The 19,107-nt window shown below is 41.0% G+C and overlaps 1 protein-coding gene across 2 annotated transcripts in view; it reads right to left on the reverse strand.

The window, feature by feature from the left end:
* Window positions 1-19,107, reverse strand: part of CREBBP (CREB binding protein) — a 125,629-nt gene that overhangs the window by 95,408 nt on the left and 11,114 nt on the right. For both annotated transcript variants that reach the window (XM_057747476.1, XM_057747474.1), the window contains exon 2: window positions 6,603-7,315. In XM_057747476.1, coding sequence (XP_057603459.1) covers window positions 6,603-7,315 — 713 coding nt within the window. The remainder of the gene's footprint in view (window positions 1-6,602; window positions 7,316-19,107) is intronic.

Below are 19,107 nucleotides of genomic sequence, written 5' to 3' on the forward strand. Positions count from 1 at the left end.
TGCAAACAGGGTTGAAAACCACACATCTAGAAGACTATCTTATAAGGACAGCAAAGAAAATACTGGATTCTTGAGAAAGAATGAAGGTCAACCAGCTCCATCATGTATTAAAATTCATCGCACAGCCTGGGTAAAAAGTTTCCGGCACAGAATAAATGAAAATCTGTGAAACAAAAGTCCAGAATTAGACCTAAACCCTGTGTATCTGAAAGCTGAATAAAATATACCAACAATGATGTCACTGCAGTGGGGAAAAAAAAAAAGCTGGATTAGTAATATCTAAATAAATGGTACAGGATGACCTAGAGGGGTGGGATAGGGAGGGTGGGAGGGAGGACTTACGAGGGAGGGGATGTGGGGATATATGTATAAACACAGCTGATTCACTTTGTTGTACAGCAGAAACTAGCACAACAATGTAAAGCAATTACACTCCAATAAAGATGTATTACATAAATAAATAAACAGTACTGGGATAACTATAATTTGTTAAAATTATATAAATTTCTATATCTCACTCAAGCCAAAATAAAGTCTGAGTTAAAGATCCAAGGTATAAGGGGAAAAAAATAAAGAATAATTCATAATTTTGGAACAGAAAAGCATTTCCAAACAAGACATAAAACCCAAAAGCCATAAAGAAAAAAAATGGATACATATGTTTCTATAAAAACTAAAAACATCCATTTGGTAAAAACTCAGAACTATCATATTGTAAACCTATTATGTGGCCATTCTCCTGGTAAAACAGACTTTAGCAAAAACAAAAGGGGGAAAAACTGTCACTCATTAAAAGACTTCAGCTTTTTTGTAAATTATATTTTCAGTCAAAAAATTGAACCATTTCATATTTTTAAATATAATTATTATTCTTGATTTTGCTTCTCTCATCTTTTATGCTTTTTGTTTTTTTGTCTGTAGACTTTAGCTTTTAATATACAAAGACTATTAAGAATACAAACCAACAAGAATAAATGGGAAACACTGCAACAAAAAATATGAGAGAATATGAGCAACAGCAAAATACAAATGCCCATGAACTTTTGCAAAGACATTCTGCCTAACTGCCTAAGAGACAACCTGTCTAAGAGAATGGCAAATCAGTAAAAGAATGATGTCAGTGTTGGTGAGAATTCGGGGCACAGGGACTCATTCGCTGTTGGTGAGAGTGTAATTTGCATAATATTTTTGGAGAGGATCTGGCAATATTTATGTTTATTAAAAATGTCAATATCCTTTAATCCAGAAACTTCACCCCCAAGAATTTATCCAGCAGATACACTCAGCTGTACAAAGACATATATACAAGTTAAAAATCATGATAGAGGACTTCCTAGGTGGCACAGTGGTTAAGAATCTGCCAACCAATGCAGGGGACACAGGTTCGAGCCCTGCTCTGGGAAGATTCCACATGCCACAGAGCAAATAAGCCCGTGTGCCACAACTATTAAGCCTGTGCTCTAGAGCCCATGAGCCACAACTATTAAGCCCGTATGCCACAACTATTGAAGCCCACACGCCTGGAGCCCGTGCTCCACAACAAGAGAAGCCACTACAATGAGGAGCCCGCGCACCACAATGAAGAGTAGCCCCTGCTCGCAGCAACTAGAGAAAGCCCGTGTGCAACAATGAAGACCCAACACAGCCAATAAATAAATAAAATAAATAAATAAGTAAATAAATAAATAAATTTATAAAAAAAAGAAATCATGATAGCAACAAAACATTGGAAACAATCTAAATGTACAGATATTGGGGTACAAGTCCTATAAATTAAGATACAGCCAGGACTTCCCAGGTGGCGCAGTGGTAAAGAATCTGTCTGCCAATGCAGGGGACACGGGTTCAAGCCCTGCCTTGGGAAGACTCCACATGCCACGGAGCAACTAAGCCCGTGCGCCACAACTATTGAGCCTGTGCTCTAGAGCCCGTGAGCCACAACTACTGAGCCCATGTGCTGCAACTATTGAAGCCCACGTGCCTAGGGCCCATGCTCCACAACAAGAGAAGCCACTACAACGAGGAGCCTGTGCACCATAATGAAGAGTAGCCCCCGCTCGCAGCAACTAGAGAAAGCCCATGTGCAGCAACGAAGACCCAAAGCAGCCAATAAATAAATAAAATAAATAAATAAATTTATATATATATAAAAAAAAGATACAGCCAAATCAGGGACTACTACTGTACCATATCTAGTAAGAAGGACTGAGAGCTCTATCTAACATGGAACAACTTCCAACTTACATTGTTCAGGGGCAGAAAGAAGGTGTATGTCTACATATAAATGTGGTGGGAGCGGGGGAGTATGGGGGAGAGGGAGAGGAGGAAAGAGAGAGAGAGGGAGAGGTTATACCATACTACTCTTTATGTTTATAAGAGATATCTACACACACACACATACACACAAAACCTCTCAATGCCTCTATATACACATACCATCTCTGGCAGGACAGATAAGAAATAGCAGTTGCCTTTGGTGAGAGAATTTGGGAGAGCCAAAGGTCAAAAATTAAGGTAGACTAACTTTTCAGTTCTTATCCTTAGTGATATTTTTAAAAAATTTGGCTGTTAGTTGTTAAACCACATGCATGATTACTTTCTAAAAACAAAAGTTTTAACTAAGTCTTTGACCCAGAAACCTCACTTTTCAGAACTTATCCCATGATGCGTGTGATATGCCCACACAAGGATATATTCATTGCAGCACTGTTTGTACTAATGAAAAGTCAGAAACAATTCAAATGTTCATCACCAGAGGAGTACATAAATTATGGCGCATCATAAAATGCAACACCTTGCTATCAGTAGAAAAAAAGGAAAACTCTGCATTCACTGGCATGGTAAGGCATCCAGGGTATACTGTTATGTAAAACAGCAAGGTGCTTGGGCATTGGGTTGGCCAAAAGGTTTGTTGGGTTTTTTCCATAAGATGGCTCTAGTAGTGCTTAATTATCTTTAACTCCCTTTGAAACAATTTTGTTAGATTGTATCGTGACAGCTGTCATACCAGCATGCCTTTTTAAAAAAAACTTATCAAAACTGGTGAATTTTTGTGTGGCCATTTTAATACTGAAGATGGAAGGAAAAAAAGCAACATTTTCACCATATTAGGCTTTATTATTTCAAGAAAGGTAAAAAAGCGACTTAAATGCAAAAAACGATTTGTGGTGTATAGAGAAGGTGCTGTTACTGATCAAATGTGTCAAAAGTGTCTGCAAAGTTTCGTGCTGGAGATTTCTTGGTGGACGATGCAGCACGGTTGGGCAGACTAGCTGAAGTTGACAGCGATCAAATCGAGACATTAACTGAGAACAATCAATGTTATACCATGTGGGAGATAGCTGACATACTCAAAACATCCAAATCAGGCGCTGAAAATAATTTGCACCAGCTTGGTTATCTTAACCGCTTCGATGTTTGGGTTCCACATAAGTTAGGTGAAAAAACCTTCTTGACTATATTCCTCATGCAATTCTCTACTGAGATGTAATGAAAACGTTCCATTTTTAAAACAAATTGTGACAAGTGATGAAAAGTTGATACTGTACAACAATGTAGAATGGAAGAGATCCTGGGGCAAGAAAAATGAACCACCAACAACCACACCAAAGGCCAGTCTTCATCCAAAGAAGGTGATGTTGTACATATGGTGGGACTGGAAGGGAGTCCTCTATTATGAGCTCCTTCTGGAAAGCCAAACAATTAATTCCAACAAGTACTGCTCCCAATCAGACCAACTGAAAGCAGCACTTGAAAAGTGTCCTGAATTTGTCAACAGAAAACACAATCTTCCATCAGGATGATACAAGACTGCATGTTTCCTTGATGACCAGGCAAAAACTGTTGCAGCTTAGCTGGGAAGTTATGACTCATCTGCCATATTCACCAGACATTGCACCTAAAGCTTTCCATTTTTTTCCATCTTTACAAAATTCTCTTAATGGAAAAAATTTCAATTCCCTGGAAGACTGTAAAAGGCACCTGTAAAAAGCACCTTCTTTGCTCAAAAAGATAAAAAGTTTTGGGAAGATGGAATTATGAAGTTGCCTGAAAAATGGCAAAAGGCAGTGGAACAAAATGGTGAATACGTTGCTCAATAAAGTTCTTGGTGAAAATGAAAAACGTGTCTTTTATTTTTCTTAAAAACTGAAGAAATTTTTTGACCAACTCAATACTTTGGTTCCTTTTCTTATTAAAAAAGAATCTGTGTTACTATATCTGTAAGGAGAGAGGAAATGCTCTTTTTTTCCTATTTAAATTATTTTATAGGATATCTGCATTTCCTTTGTAACAATAATTTTGAAACAAAAATTACCTTTTAAAAAACGTTTGTTTTCCTCTGTGTGCATTTTAAAATCTTATTTGGCTTAAAATGAACTTGTCTCTTACTCCTACTATCTGTCCACCACTATTAGTTCTTTTCTCCCAACCAAAGGCCATGACCACCTTTCAAAAATGCCAGTTCCCACCCCTCCTTCACCATTGGTCTCTTTGGGATACCTACAGGGGACAGAGATGGCTGCCCCCACAGCACTAACATGGCTCACTTTCCACACAGTGAACACTAGCTAAGTGTCATTTGAAAGAAAGATCACTACAAAGGAATGAAAAAGCTGGGCAGACAGAGGAACATGGAGTGAAGGAGACATTATCAGCAAAGCCCAAACTGGAGGAAATCCCCAGAACAAAAAAAAATGAACAAGCAAAACAACCTGATTCTCCAACAAATAAACTAAGAATCCTAGAGATTAACAGATTCTTAAAAGCTGTATCAACTGAATTAAACATAGGTTATTCAGATTTGGGGGGAAAAGTCTGTAATAACAAATCACAACATACGCAACCACTGGAAATCTGAATATTTAGTGCACACTGATGACATAAGGAAATCATTTATTTACATGTAAGAGTGGCATTGTGCTCAGGTATGCTAAGTCTAGCTTTTATATATTCTATTAATGGCTCTCCAAAGTGTGGTCAAAGGACTCAGTCCCTTTCAGGGGTCAAAACTATTTTCATAAAATACTAAGACATTATTTGCCTTTTTTGCTCTCATTCTCTTACAAGAACACAGAGGAGTTTTCCAGAGGCTCTGTGACATGTGATATCACTACACTTAATGGCTAATGGAATGTGTGAGTGTGTTTTAAAATACTGTTTGTTTCTAATGTGGCAAATGTGGACAGATATAATCTATATTTTAAAGAAGTCTCCTTGGGCCGTCAATAATTATTTTTGAGATTACTCAGGAGTCCTATGTCTATTTTCGCATGTGACTTAAATTCTCCAAAATAGTTTTTTGTAACTGGGCAGAGTGATGAGTGAATTAGGAAGGAACGAACATCAATCTACCCACAGAAATCTCTTCTCAACCCAACTCTGAAAGGCACATGCACACACAGACCCCTCTTCAAAACGCCAAGGACAACTAAAATTTAAGTTCACATTTCCTCTTAGCAGCACTTCATAAGAGATAAATGCAATTTTAATGTTTGGAATTACTTCACTTTTACTTTAGTTAAAAAAAAATCCTCTTCTTGCCTAAGCCAGTCACAGGGTTCAAAGCTGTCACCTAATGCTCACATCAACCTTATGAGGAAACTGTGCTCTACTTTGATGTCTCCCTTTCCCTTATTTGGGACTAATCAAATCCAAAGAACAGCCCAAACTGTTTTTACTGTTCTGGAATCTGCTGTACCAAATACTGCCTAAAACAGGTGCACTGGTGGCTGCAGGTGAGAAGCCTTTTCTCAGTGCATCTCGGTGTTTGGCACTCAGTGGGATCAGCCCGTGCTCTTTCCCTTGTCAACTCTTGTTTCCCCAGTGGTCTCCTATCCACCCTGGCATCTGTCTTCCCTGTTCTCCACATTCAGTTCCTACACGACACACCAGTTGCAAGGCCTTTCCCTGGAGCACAGCTCTCAACCCTGCACAGGCATCACACCACCTGGAATTGGTAGCGTTGCACTTCTAACAAGCTCCCAGGTGATGCTGATGCTGCTGGTCCAGGGGCCCCACTGTGAGAACCCTTGCTCTGAGTTTCCTCTGGGATCCGAGGCCCCATGCTGCCCCCTGGCTCTGCCATGTCACCCCTTCCCTGTTAACCATGGCAGGTAGCTGACTAGCTTGGAAGCTAGCTTCTTCATTGGTAAAATGGAGACTGTGACAAAAGACATTTCACCAGTTGGTTGTAAATAGGGAAGGACATGAAGAGTAACGACTTGGTCGGCTGCGTAAAGTGAAAGTAAAGAGCCTTTACCCGATTCACTGATGCAACAAAAAACTGATTCCCGGTGTAAAAGTTGCCTCTTTCAGCCATGTGGTCCTATTTTCACACATTTTCCTCAGAGGCTGAAAACTGGCTATCAGTCCAAACTCATTCCCTATGTTTTCAACTGTCTGATGTGCAGGCTGGCCTACTGCAGGCTTCTTCAACAATTCCTACTTTAAAGACACAGGGCAGAGATCTGTATTCTGGAAAGAAGGGCACTAAATACCAAATCTGTCTCTTCCCTATGGGAGTGGCAGAAGGAAAGCCCAAAGGAGGACAGGAATGGGCCCCTGGCTGGTAGGAAGCTCTCGAAGCACTGAAGCTCACTTACCTTGGCCATGCCTCCGGCTTGCGCTGTGTTCAGTCCTGCGTGACTGGCCATTTGCGGTGAAACTTGTGTTAATGTCTCAGCCAGCACACTGCTGGCAGCCCCCTGCATGGCCGGAGTAGCATATGGCATTCCAGCCCCCCTTCCTCTGCCAGCAGCCCCAAGAGATCCATTCATGACTTGCGCCTGCCCTTGCTGGGCCGGGTTCATTAAACTATGGCCAGAGTTGCTATTGAGGAGGCCTGGGTGGCTCTGGTTAAAGTTAGCATTCATGCAGATCCCAGGTCCCGTCTGTGACGTGGCAGGGCTGCTGGTCACCAGCCCCACTTGCTTTTGTGCTTGCGGATTCAGTGCTTGGGAAGCAGGGGGAGTGGGCCCAGAGGTGCTGGCTGCCTGTTTGGGCAGGCTGGGGGTTGAAGAATCTCCTTGGTTCAAAGGGCTCTTGCCCATGGCACCCAGACTGGCCATGTTTGCACTGTTGGGCTGCCCTTGGGCCTGGCCTCCAAGGCCTTGTTGCACGGGGCTGCTGGCGCTCACATTTCCTATTCCTGGGTTGATACTAGAGCTGCTGCCTCCTCGCAGAAGCTCTGACAGTTGTTTATGTTTGGAAGCGGCATCTGGAACAAGGTTCCCACTGTTTAAAAGGCCTAATTCTCCTCCATTGGGGATCAGCTCATCGGGAAGATCATTTTCCAAGTCAAACAATGATCCAAAATCTAGAAATTAAACAGAAACGGAAATGAGAAACTAAGCAACCATAATAGCTCTCCAACTGCCTAAAGGGGCATTTAACACAGAACACAAGCATGTCTTAAGAGTAACATCAAAATGATCTGAAAGTTTATTTGGGAAAATAAAATAGGAAGAATATTTTTCAAGCTCTGAAGAACAAAGTTAAACAGAGATGAGAGGAAGGCTATCTAAAATGATAGATTTTATCATATATTCTAAAACAATAAATAGTGTGGTATAAGGCAAATGCAGATATACAAATTAAAGGAAAACAATGGAAATTTAATGAGGTCACTGAATTATGATGTAAAATTCTTTTAAGAATGTATTTGTGTAAAATAGTAACTGGGCATCAGGTTAGACGAATAGCAATTTGAGGAAATTAAAGTAAAGCCTAGCCTTAAATGACTGCATATTTAAAAGGTAAATTATCAAACAACAACAACAAAAAACACCCAGTCTTAACAGAAGGTGAGATTTCTTAAAGTACTGAAGCTACAAGAAATAAAGACATATACAGAAACTAAAAATAATTAAAAGTAAAAGAAAATAGGGGCTTAAAAAATACTTGAATTATACAGAAAGGGTTAAGGTCAATCTTACAGAAAGATGCGAAGCACACTGACTCCCAAGGATAAACGCACAACAGACATAAGCAAGTAAGTATCAGAGAGTAAACAAAACAGACCATCCTTCCTAGTACTCAAACATGAAAATTAAAGCAACTCCTTTTTTCCAGTCCCTCTCAAAGTAGCACTTCTCTAATGTGGCCTGTATGTCATCTCTAGTCCCTCACTGACTGTCCACTGTTCAACCCACAACAACCTGGCTATATGTCAAGTACAAAGGATTCATCATAGAATTATCTGTAATATTAAAACAAATGCAAACAATACCCAGAGGCAGTTTAACCTAGTGGTTATTACAAGTCTAGACCCAGACTGCCGGCATCTGAATGCCAGCTCTGCCTCTTGCTCCCCACTTACTAGCTGTGTGACCTTGGTTAGGTTACCTAGACTTTCTGTGCCTCAATTTCCTCATTTAGAAACTGGGAGTAACAATGGCTACTACACCTCAATAAGGCTGTTCTGAGGACTAAATGAATTAATAAATGTAAAGCACTTAAACAGTGCCTGTAGATGGTAAGTGTTCAGAAAGTATTAGTTGTTATTGTTATCCAATAAGAGATTTAATAAATTGCTGTATAATACCATAAAACATTATATATCTATTAAAATAATTATGAAGACTACAAATATAGGAAAAATATTTGTATGTTATATAAAAACATGTAAATGGAAACTATGCAAAATGGCACACAGAGTAAGATTAGAACTAAAGTACATGCATGGGGACAGTAGCTGGTAAGTAATATGCCAAAAATAGAGTTGTATTGGTAAAATGGTGGGGTGACGTGTGCATGTGGCTTTTTACAAAATTTAACAAGCCACTCCCCCTCCCACCACCCACTTTTAGAAAACTGAAAATCTTTTTCTCTATGGTGCAGACCCTTCTGACTGCTTCCTCAGCTGGCTGTCTGGGATGTTCCTTTCAGGAAAGGCAACTCCCTCCTGGCCAAGGAGCAAGAACCGCCACAATCACTTTCCCCTTGCAGGTGACACAATCCCAGCTAAGGGAACCAAAGGTAAGTCAGCCAGGACAGTTCTGGAAAAGGTTTTCCTTCCTAATGGTAAAGGATGCTCAGAAAAAGATCTCCCTTTTCTTCACTAGATTTCATCATGCAACTGTGGCAAACCTCTTCAACCAGGAGGGAGACACTGCTCACACACTGAGGATGGCTCCAGAAAAAATACAAGCACCTGGGTTCATGAAGCCATCTCTAGCCTAAATTATCCAACTCTGGAACCTCCCCATCTTCAGACTTCTTGTAATGAAAGAAAACACATTTCCTATCATTTAAGCCATTCTAGCTAGAGTTTAAGGTAACTTGCAGCTGAAGGCACCTTAACATCTCCAGCATGTCTGCGGATGACGTTCAAACTCCTTCACATGGCACATCAGTAAGTGGCCCCTGCCCGCTTTCCAGCCCTTCTCCCCCTGGCACCTCCTGATGCACCTGCCTTCCAGCCACAATACCGTGAGATAGCACATATGTCAGCAATCTCTCTTCTGGATATGCTCTCTCTCAGTCTAGAAAACTGCACGTCCAGCCCTCCCTCAGATTAAACAGAAAAATGAAGACTTTCTGTAAGCTACCCCTGCACAACTGATCAGTCCCTTTTCAGCCTCCTGAGTTCTCTGTACATACAAGCCTCATAAATCAGCTCTGAACACATACCCAGTTCTTCCTGCCTGACTGTAAGGGACTAGATACTCCCTGCAAGCGGGTATACACACACTCTGTTTTATAGAACCTGTGAGAGTACTGCAGACAGCATGAGTCTTCCCTCCCAAGTGCTTTACTGTGTGCCTCATCAGAACACCCATTACACCAGCACATTTATCAAATTCAGGAAATTTAACATTGATACAGTACTTAATGTACTGACTGCCCTTCCTCAAGTCTGGCCAGTTGTTCCCAAAATGCCCTTTATCGCACTTATTTTTCCTGATCCAAAATCCAATTCAGGGTCCCAGTGCGCTTAGTTGTCAATGCCTTTGTCTTCTTTATTTTAGAAAGGTTCCTTACACTGTCTTTTGTAACTCTGAGATTTTTCAGGAGGGTAGGTCAGTTGTTTTGTTAAATGCCCCTCAATTTGCGGTTGCTTCCTCATGGTTACAAGGCACTTAACTATGAAGAGACAACAGGACTCAACTCCTGGATACAGCAGACACCTCCGAGAGAAACACTGACCAGGGCGTGTTGCTGGCAAGAACGCAGCTCCCATGTTTCCACGTGGCTTTGTGGCTTCCATTCCACAGCTTTTATGTTATTGTGTTGTCCTGAACCTGGAGATTCACTAAGGTCTCCAAACACAAAGACCACATGAAATAAAGTAAAAACAAATGAAAACAACCCTCCAACATAACTAATATTTTTGTTTGTTGCCTTCCAGGTTCTGTCCGCACATACACGTTTTTACTCAGTAATCTTATAGGAAAAAAAATCAGTGTGTGCGTGTGTCTGTTTACTGCAATGCGTCTTAACTTATGAACATGAAAATGAAACTCATTTAAACCAGAAAATGGAAGCCACCATGATAGAGATCATGTTTCCTTCCTATCTGCTGGGGAGGGGATGAGGTGTCAAGCACTATAAACCAGGAGGAAGTAAGCTACAAATACTGTACATTTAAAGCTTGGAACAGCCTGCTGACGCTCCCCTCACTGACTCTTCCAAGAGTTACAAAGCACTCTTCCTAGAAGACAGGTCAGGACGATATCAGGTAAATCCAGAAAAACAGTTAAATACAGCAGGATCAACACCAGGGTCCCTAGTCCAGTGTAGGAACTGGAATGGGATATGGAAATGCAGAAAGAACACTCGCAAGTGGAACACAGGAGTTCAAATCCTGTCTGAATCAATTAGCCCCGTATCCTTGGGCAAACTGCTTAATCTTTGGGTCTTAATTCCCTCAACTGTAAAAGAGGGACAATGGTAACCCAGGACTACACGATAAAAGCAGGAAAGGAGCGCTCTGTGCCATAGATGCAGGCATTATGTCTTGGGCTCATTTTTGGTTTTGGTTTTTATTGGTCTGCCACATTCTGTCCACCTTGACCACTTTTTCTCATCCTTGACCACTTTTTCAGCCCAAGCACATCTCCCAGCTGTTTGGGTGCAGAAAGGGTTGACTATGTCCTCACCTACACAGACCAAACATGTAAAAACAGGTCTACAACCACATACATGACGCATGGCTTTTTTTTTTAACAGACAAAGGGGGTTGCATAGAGCTTGAGGAAGGCATATCCATATCTACACCATCACCTTTTTTCTTACCATTACTTTTCCCTGTTTTCTAGTTCAAAATAAAACATTTACAAAGGAGAGTGAAGCAGGAAAGCCAAGCTGTTGCAACATAACACAGCTGTGCTTTCTACACCCAAGTGTCCCAACACACAGGTTGGGTAATACCAATTTGAATCATTACAAGTTCCTAAAGTTCAAGATTGAGCGCCACCACTTACAATTCCAGGTAAATTCCTTTCTCTCCATCAAGTCACCAGGGGGTGGACCCAGGAGACAGCAAAGATGAGGCTGAACGAGATTCGTGGACACCCTGCTTTCCAGGGGTTCACTCTTAGCAGAAGACGATCCCTGTCACACAGCAAATAGCTGACAGCCTGTCACATTGCCACAGCCAGGAACAGGAATTCTCTCTCTTTGGGGGCTTCCTGGCTGCACCTAGGAACTCAAGATAGAACCTACACATTTTGGGGAGTCACCCTCTAGTCACCAGCTCCCTGAGCAACCACAAATGACTCTTCTTGGTTTAAAGGCACTTGGGGGTGGGGGAGCTGCACTTCTTCCCTCCCCTGGTCTCTGCCAGGTCCCAGGCTCCCTGTGGGCCTCGGACCTACACAGACCTGCCTGAGAGCCCCTATCAATTAAGCTGATCTGAGAAAAGAGGCTACGAGCTCCCTAGTTTCTATCACACTCAGGCAAGACTGGGCAGCCCATAGCAGCAGCTTAAGAAGGAGAAAGTCCACTGAATTCAGCCCGCCTCAGGAACAGAAGGTATCCACCATGCGCAACCATGAGGGGCCCTTCCCTTCTAGACCACACACTGAGACCTCAGTCCAGGGGACGGTCACACCAAACACTGACACACATTCTTAGGCACTGAGATCAGAAGTCAGCACTTCACCTTAAGCAAGGAATTAACTACTATCAGGTGTGCTGAAAAAAGCTTTTCATTTTACAAAATCAAATACCAGGCAAGTGACCGACTCAATGCGTCTGGCTAACAACATCTGAAAACAGTTTTGTTTGAGTTTTTTCAAATGCAACAGCCAAACAAACCATCTAGAAAACACATCTTCCCCCAGGTTTTCTAAATTCTCCTCCTTCTGTCGTAATACCTTATTTTCTCCTTTGAATTGCATTTGGAGCCCCAAATTCTGTGTTAGCAGAACTGATTTTTCTCTCAAAACGTGTACAAAACAGTTTATCACACCTTGTATTGGCCAGAAGTATGAACTCTTCCACACTCTACAGACATAACGAGTGAGTCTTAAAATCATACGATCAACTTCTTGTTACAACTCCTGAGGCTGTAAGTACCACGAAAGCAGGGATCCTGTCTACCCAGGGCCTGCCATAAAATGCTTAGCATATAGGAGGCCCTCAACAAACATATGCATGCTGGATGAGAGAATGAATTACAGAGAAGAGTGCCAGAGTTACAGAGAACACACAATATCAACTTAAACAAGTTACTGGTCTAGCCAAAGATATCAAGCAGTAATCTTAACATTTATTACTACTTTCCTAAAACAGAAACAAAGAGAATAAAACAATGAATTTTCTTGAAATGTTACATTGTTCTACTCATTCTTCTCTTTATACTTCTTTCCTACTGCCTCTCTTATCTTCCAGAAAACCAGACAAGTTTATTTCACTCTCTGGCTACACCTCAGCATCAGTGACCCTCTATCCTATGGTTGATAAAAGGATTTAACGGCATGATGGAGACCACGGCATGATGGAGACCGAGAGGGGGCAGTGTTAGATACAAACAAGTAAGAGTTTAGATGCCGTTTTATGTTGGTGTTTCTCTACTTCTGAGCATGAAACTCCCCTCCCACAGATATCTTCTCTTCCCCTATTTGTCTCTGCAGTCCTTATTCCCTGCGAAAAAGGTCTGCTTTCTTTCATTTTTTCCCAAAATTTCTATAGATTTTCTTCGGCATTACTTGTACTATAACCATGACTACTTAAAGGCTTCTCTTAAATCTTTCAAAAGCTGAGAACTTTTACTTATCAACCCTGGAAAATTTTACAAAAAGAATTTTAAATTCCTGAGTCAAAACAGGATACAAAAAAACCTGACCCAAAAAGGGTAATGCATCCTGAAAAAGCTCACATCTAAAGATGAGGAATCTGGGACTTCCCTGGTGGCACAGTGGTTAAGAATCCGCCTGCCCATTCAGGGGACACGGATTAGATCCCTAGTCGGGGAAGATCCCACATGCCATGGAGCAACTAAGCCCATGAGCCACAACTACTGAGCCCATGTGCCTCAACTACTGAAGCCCACATGCCTAAAGCCTGTGCTCTACAACAGGAGAAGCCACAGCACTGAGAAGCCCACGCACAGCAACAAAGAGTAGCCCCCACTCGCCACAACTAGAGAAAGCCCGCGAGCAGCAACAAAGACCCAACACAGCCAAAAATAAATAAATAAGTATAATAATAATAAACAATAACTTAACAGGAAGTATGTAAAATCTATGTGAGGAAAAATTAAAATACTTAAAAAAAAAAAAAAAAAGATGAGGAATCCATAGAACGGTAGACATTTTCACAGGGTTATAAGTCTTAGATGACCTGGAGACCATTCTAGGCCTCTCTGTTGCATTTATTAATATATTACTAATTAGACACTGACAACACAGGAAGCACAGTCTGGGGTAGTGAGAAAAGTATCCTGCCAGAGCTTAATTCAGGTCCTTCTCTGTCACTTACTCCTACTTCTTCCCTATGTGTGCTTCCTCAGCTCTAAACTGGAAATGAAAATAGTACCTGCCTCTAGGATTACTGATGAAGGAATTAAATTACACAATATGTACATGGCACTTAGCCTGGCATGCAGTAAGGGCTCAGTAAATGTCAGTCATTATTATCACTGTCACTGTCCCATCTTTCAAAGTTGCTATGAGGACTGAATGATCAAGGACCTGGCACCCTATGCCTGGAACGGGGTTTGTGCCAATAAGTTTTCTGTACGGTAAAGTCCTAATAACCTGATGATTCTATTACAATTAAAACTTACTTTGCTTTAAAAATTCTTGGAGATTATGCAAATAAATAATGGAACAACTCTCCAACAATGGATAATATAAAAAAATATTTTAAAGGAAAATGAAAAAAAGGCACTGTTTTATTGGCATTTATACCATTACAAATAAACTTTAGGCATTTAATCAAGTTACTAAAAGACATCTAACCTTTATTTTTTTTTACAATAATTATTAGGAAATAATTAAAAGCAAATTCCTTCTAAAATCTTCTGTGATTCAGGTTTTATGCAGATACATAAATTAGTACAGAAGGAGGTTTTACTTTATTCTGAACAGTGATTGTATACTGAACAAAAAAATACGCCCTTCCTCAAGATCACTATCTGCTCAAGAGTCAAAGTGGGCTTGACTGGTGATCCACCTCCTCCCAGGCCCTCCTCAGTGGGAGCCAGTCCCTGCTCTCATGCCTTCCTTCTGTGCAGGGCTGACTAGGCTCACTTGAAACTTACATAAAAGGATTATAAGACAGCCCTGAGTGGAAGTTCTCTGTCCCACTGGATCCTAAACCAATTGCAGCCAGCCTCCTAGCCTCATCTGACACATCAGAGGTTCCTGGGAGGTGCCATTCTCAGACAGCTAGGACAATTTAAAGTTCCTAAATGCGGTCTGTGTGCTGCCTCCCTCAGCCCTAAAGGGAGGAGAAAAGCCTTCCTCGGACAAAGGTGGGAAAGAAGGTACTGTCACAGCAGCAGCTACCACTAGACCAACCATAAACCACCCAGCAGCCCCAAAACGCAACCAGGTGGTTTGGAGTAGAAAGGGGCTCACTGTTCTCCACCATCACACCTGAGAAGGGCACTGTGACCCAGGGCAGGCATTGCCTAGCTACCTTGCAACCCAATAAAAGTCCTAGAGGGGACTTCCCTGGTGGCACAGAGGTTGGGAATCCGCCTGCCAATGCAGGGGACATGCGTTCAATCCCTGGTCCGGGAAGATTCCACATGCCATGGAGCAACTAAACCTGTGTGCCACAACTACTGAGGCTGTGGTCTAGAGCCCACGCGCCTCAGCTACCAAAGCCCAAGTGCCTAGAGCCTGTGCTCCGCAACAAGAGAAGCCCCCACTCACCGCTAGAGAAAAAGCCCGCACACAGCAACAGAGTCAACACAGCCCCCGCCCCCCCCAAAAAAAAAGTTTATAGAGGGGACTTCCCTGGTGGTCCAGTGGTTAGGAGTCCACGCTCGCAAAGAAGGGGCACCCAAGTTTGATCCCTGGTTAGGGAACTAGATCCTGCATGCTGCAACTGAGACCCAGTGCAGCCAAATAAATAAATTAATTTAAAAAAAAAGTGTCCCAGAGGAGGAGGAATGTGGGGGCTGAGCTAGGATTCTACCTTTGCAGAAGCAACTCCTAACCCTAGGTGCCAGGCTACCTCAGTCTACCTGGCCACAGCAAAAGTACAAGTAAGCAGACATTCAGAGACCACATCCCCTGATCCAAGTGCTGGGAGCTGGCAGGCAGAAACACCAAGTCAGGAGAAAGGGGAAAGACCTTACTCTGGACACAGAGGTATCAGTGTACAACACATGGAAGTGTGTGGGCTATGAGAGAGCCCACAACAGAAAATGAATGCATTAAGTTCAAAAAGTACACCAACCACCAGACAATGGAATATTATTCAGCGCTAAAAAGAAATGAGTTATCAGGCAATGAAAAGACATGGAGGAACCTGAAATGCACATTCTAAATGACAGAAGGCAATATGATTTCAACTATATGACATTCTGGAAGAGGCAAACTATGGAGGCAGTAAAAATAATGATTGCTAGGAGTTTGCTTTTTGGGGCGTGGGGGCTAGGGGTAGGAGCTGGGGGATAAATAGGAGGAATACAGGGGATTTTTAGGGCAGTGAAAATATGCTGTATGAAATTATAATGATGGATACATGCCATTGTATGTTTGTCCAAACACACAGAAGGTACCAAACCAAGAGTGAACCCAAAGGTAAAACTATGGACTTGAAATAATTATAATGTATCAATGTAGGTTCATGAATCATATCAAATGTACCATCTACTGGGGGATGCTGATAATGGGGAGGCTGTGCATGTGTAGGGGCAGGGAGGATAGACAGGAAATCTCTGTACCTTCCCTTCAATTTTGATATCAACCTGAAAGTGCTCTAAAAAAATTAAAACTCTTAAAGGAAAAAAAAAGTATGCCAAATCACAAGCGACTGAGAGGTACAAATGATAGAGAATCACAAGCTGAAGAATAACTTGAGTATTTATCAACTATATTAATAAGTGACATACACAAAATATCCAGTGATGTCTATGCTGGATTTAAGTGTGCTGCTTTTAAGCTTTAAGGATCCACCAACACACAAGCTCCTGGAGAACAATCTAATGATATATGATCAAAATTACAAGTGCATATTCCTCTTAATCATTAATTCCATTTTTTAGGAATCTGTTCTATAAATATACACATAACCGTGCAGAGCTATTCATTAAAGCACTGTTTATGAGGGGACAAGACTGGAACCTAAATGTCCTAAACGTCCATTGGTGGGGAAACAGATTAAATCTGTTTTGTGCACATCTCACATAACAGAAAACTAGCAACTACAGAAAGAGATGATAAGGAAGCACTTCATGTGCTGCTGTGTACAGGTATGTAACCACGTGGATAGATGCTGCCTCCAGTAAGAAGAAAAAGGCAGGAAGGGGGCAAGGAAGCTAAGAATAGGCTGTCTGCTTGCAGAGATAAACCCTGGAGAAGAGCACAATCTACTCACAGTGGTTACCTGGGGACCTCGGAGAGGAAAAGAGGGGGGCTCTCACTCTATAGCTCTGTGTACTCTGATTTTTGAACCATGTGAGTGAACTTCCTGTTTAAGTAATTAAAGAAACTGATTTTTAAGAGGCAGCCCCTGAGGTGTCCAGGCCTAGGTGATAATACCTGGAATGCTTCCAGATACTCCTGGTTCCAGCTGGAGTGTTTACAGTTTGAGGATGAAATCTGAAATGGGTTCAATATTAGTTTAAAGTATTTTTAGTGTTCAAATGAGCTTAAAAGGCAGGAAAATAAAAAGCACTTTAAAGAAGTACTTTTCAAAAATACCATTTTTTTCCCTAAAAATATACAATCTACACATAATATTTTGTACCCAATGCAGTAGTAAGATATATGTTACTCATGTCAGGAAAGCTGACATTATTTCAATATACTCAAAGAAACATTAGTTGGCTGTCAGGTCTTGTAGCTTCCAGCACATCAATGAAGAAACCTCTAATAAAAGAATTCTATTAAAAATCAGAGCTTGTGACAAAGGAAGTGATGACTGGACACCACACTAAAACACAATCATATTTTCCCACCTTTGGACGACACCTCTAAGTTAATTTACATTTTGTTCAAATCATGCTTGCTAGAGGTTTAAAGGTTTTGCAATAGGAATTAACTAACCAAATCTCCAGTTCTCACTGTTTAACAGATTCTTCTAACCACAAATACTAAAGACATTTGGCTTTGGATTTGATTTATTTGTTTGTTTGTTTGTTTGGCACACGGGCTTAGTAGCTCCGTGGCATGTGGGATCTTCCTGGAGCAGGGATCGAACCTGTGTCCCCTGCATTGGCAGGTGGATTCTAAACCACTGCGCCACCTAGGAAGCCCTGGATTTGATTTACTTTTAAACTAGTTTTTCATTTTTAAAATTATATATATATATATTTTAAATTTGGAAGAATATAAAGTGAAAGTGGAGAGCCCCCAGCTACAGCCTCCCACTCCCAAGAAAAACAATTTCCAGGGATTTCCTTCTGAAAATATCCTATGCACACATTAGTATATACCTTTTCACCCCTAAAAAAGGATTTAATTATCATTTCTATTCTCCATCCTGACTTTTCATTTAACGATTCTCAAACTTATCTTCCATCTTAAATACCCACCACTCTTCGTCCCCAGGTTTGCAATGGCAGAAGACTCAGCTACTCCTCTTCCAAAGGACTTTTGGGTCACCTTTAGAGCTCTGCAATATCTAGATTAATTAACTAAATTAACAAAAAGGTCTAGAGTTAATTTAGAAGTCCTACCAAGAAAGAGAATGATTTTTACTTTATCTACTTGGCATAGAAGTAGGTTGTTAAGCTACAGGTATTTGTATGTCAACTAAAAAGGTGGTTAATAAAAACCACAGGTTTAAAGAATCTTTTCCAGAAACTGAGAAACCATAAACAGAACTCCAGTGTGAACCACAGTCGCATGATGTGCAACATGACAGTAACAAAACCTCTAATACTCTTCAAGATGAAATTACTTTTTAGAACTTCAATTCTTCCTATATATAAACTGTAGCAAAAACACAAAAATCATTCTGTTATTTAAGTACACCATCAAAACATTTTACCATTTAAAAAAAAAGAATTTTTAGACTGAAGCCTGCTCTTCAAATATTAATACTTCCAACAGCTCTGAGATATTTATCAGTCTGAAATGCACCTACAGTGGAACAACATATATAATGTGTCACCATGGGAAGAGAGAATAAGAAGAGAAGGCATGTGCTTACATACACAGCATATCTCTAGCATGATATACAAGAAAAACTAGTTGCCTGTGGGGAAAGAAACCGGGTGACCCTGTTAAAAGGAGAAGAAGGCTTTTCACTAAAGTCTTTTGTAGTTCTTCGAACCCTATGAATATATCACCCAGTCAAAAGAATTTAAAAAAAATTTTTTAAAGAAGAATCATCTGTTTGTACAAAAATTTCCTAATACCTTAAATAAGAACACTACAGCTGACGCCTGAACAAGGGTGTGAACTGCACAGGTCCACTTATCCACAGGTTTCTTTTCAATAGTAAATACTATAGTACTACATGATCTGTGGTTGGTTGAAT

This window comes from Hippopotamus amphibius, chromosome 9 (assembly GCF_030028045.1).
Source record: "Hippopotamus amphibius kiboko isolate mHipAmp2 chromosome 9, mHipAmp2.hap2, whole genome shotgun sequence".
Lineage (NCBI taxonomy): Eukaryota > Metazoa > Chordata > Mammalia > Artiodactyla > Hippopotamidae > Hippopotamus > Hippopotamus amphibius.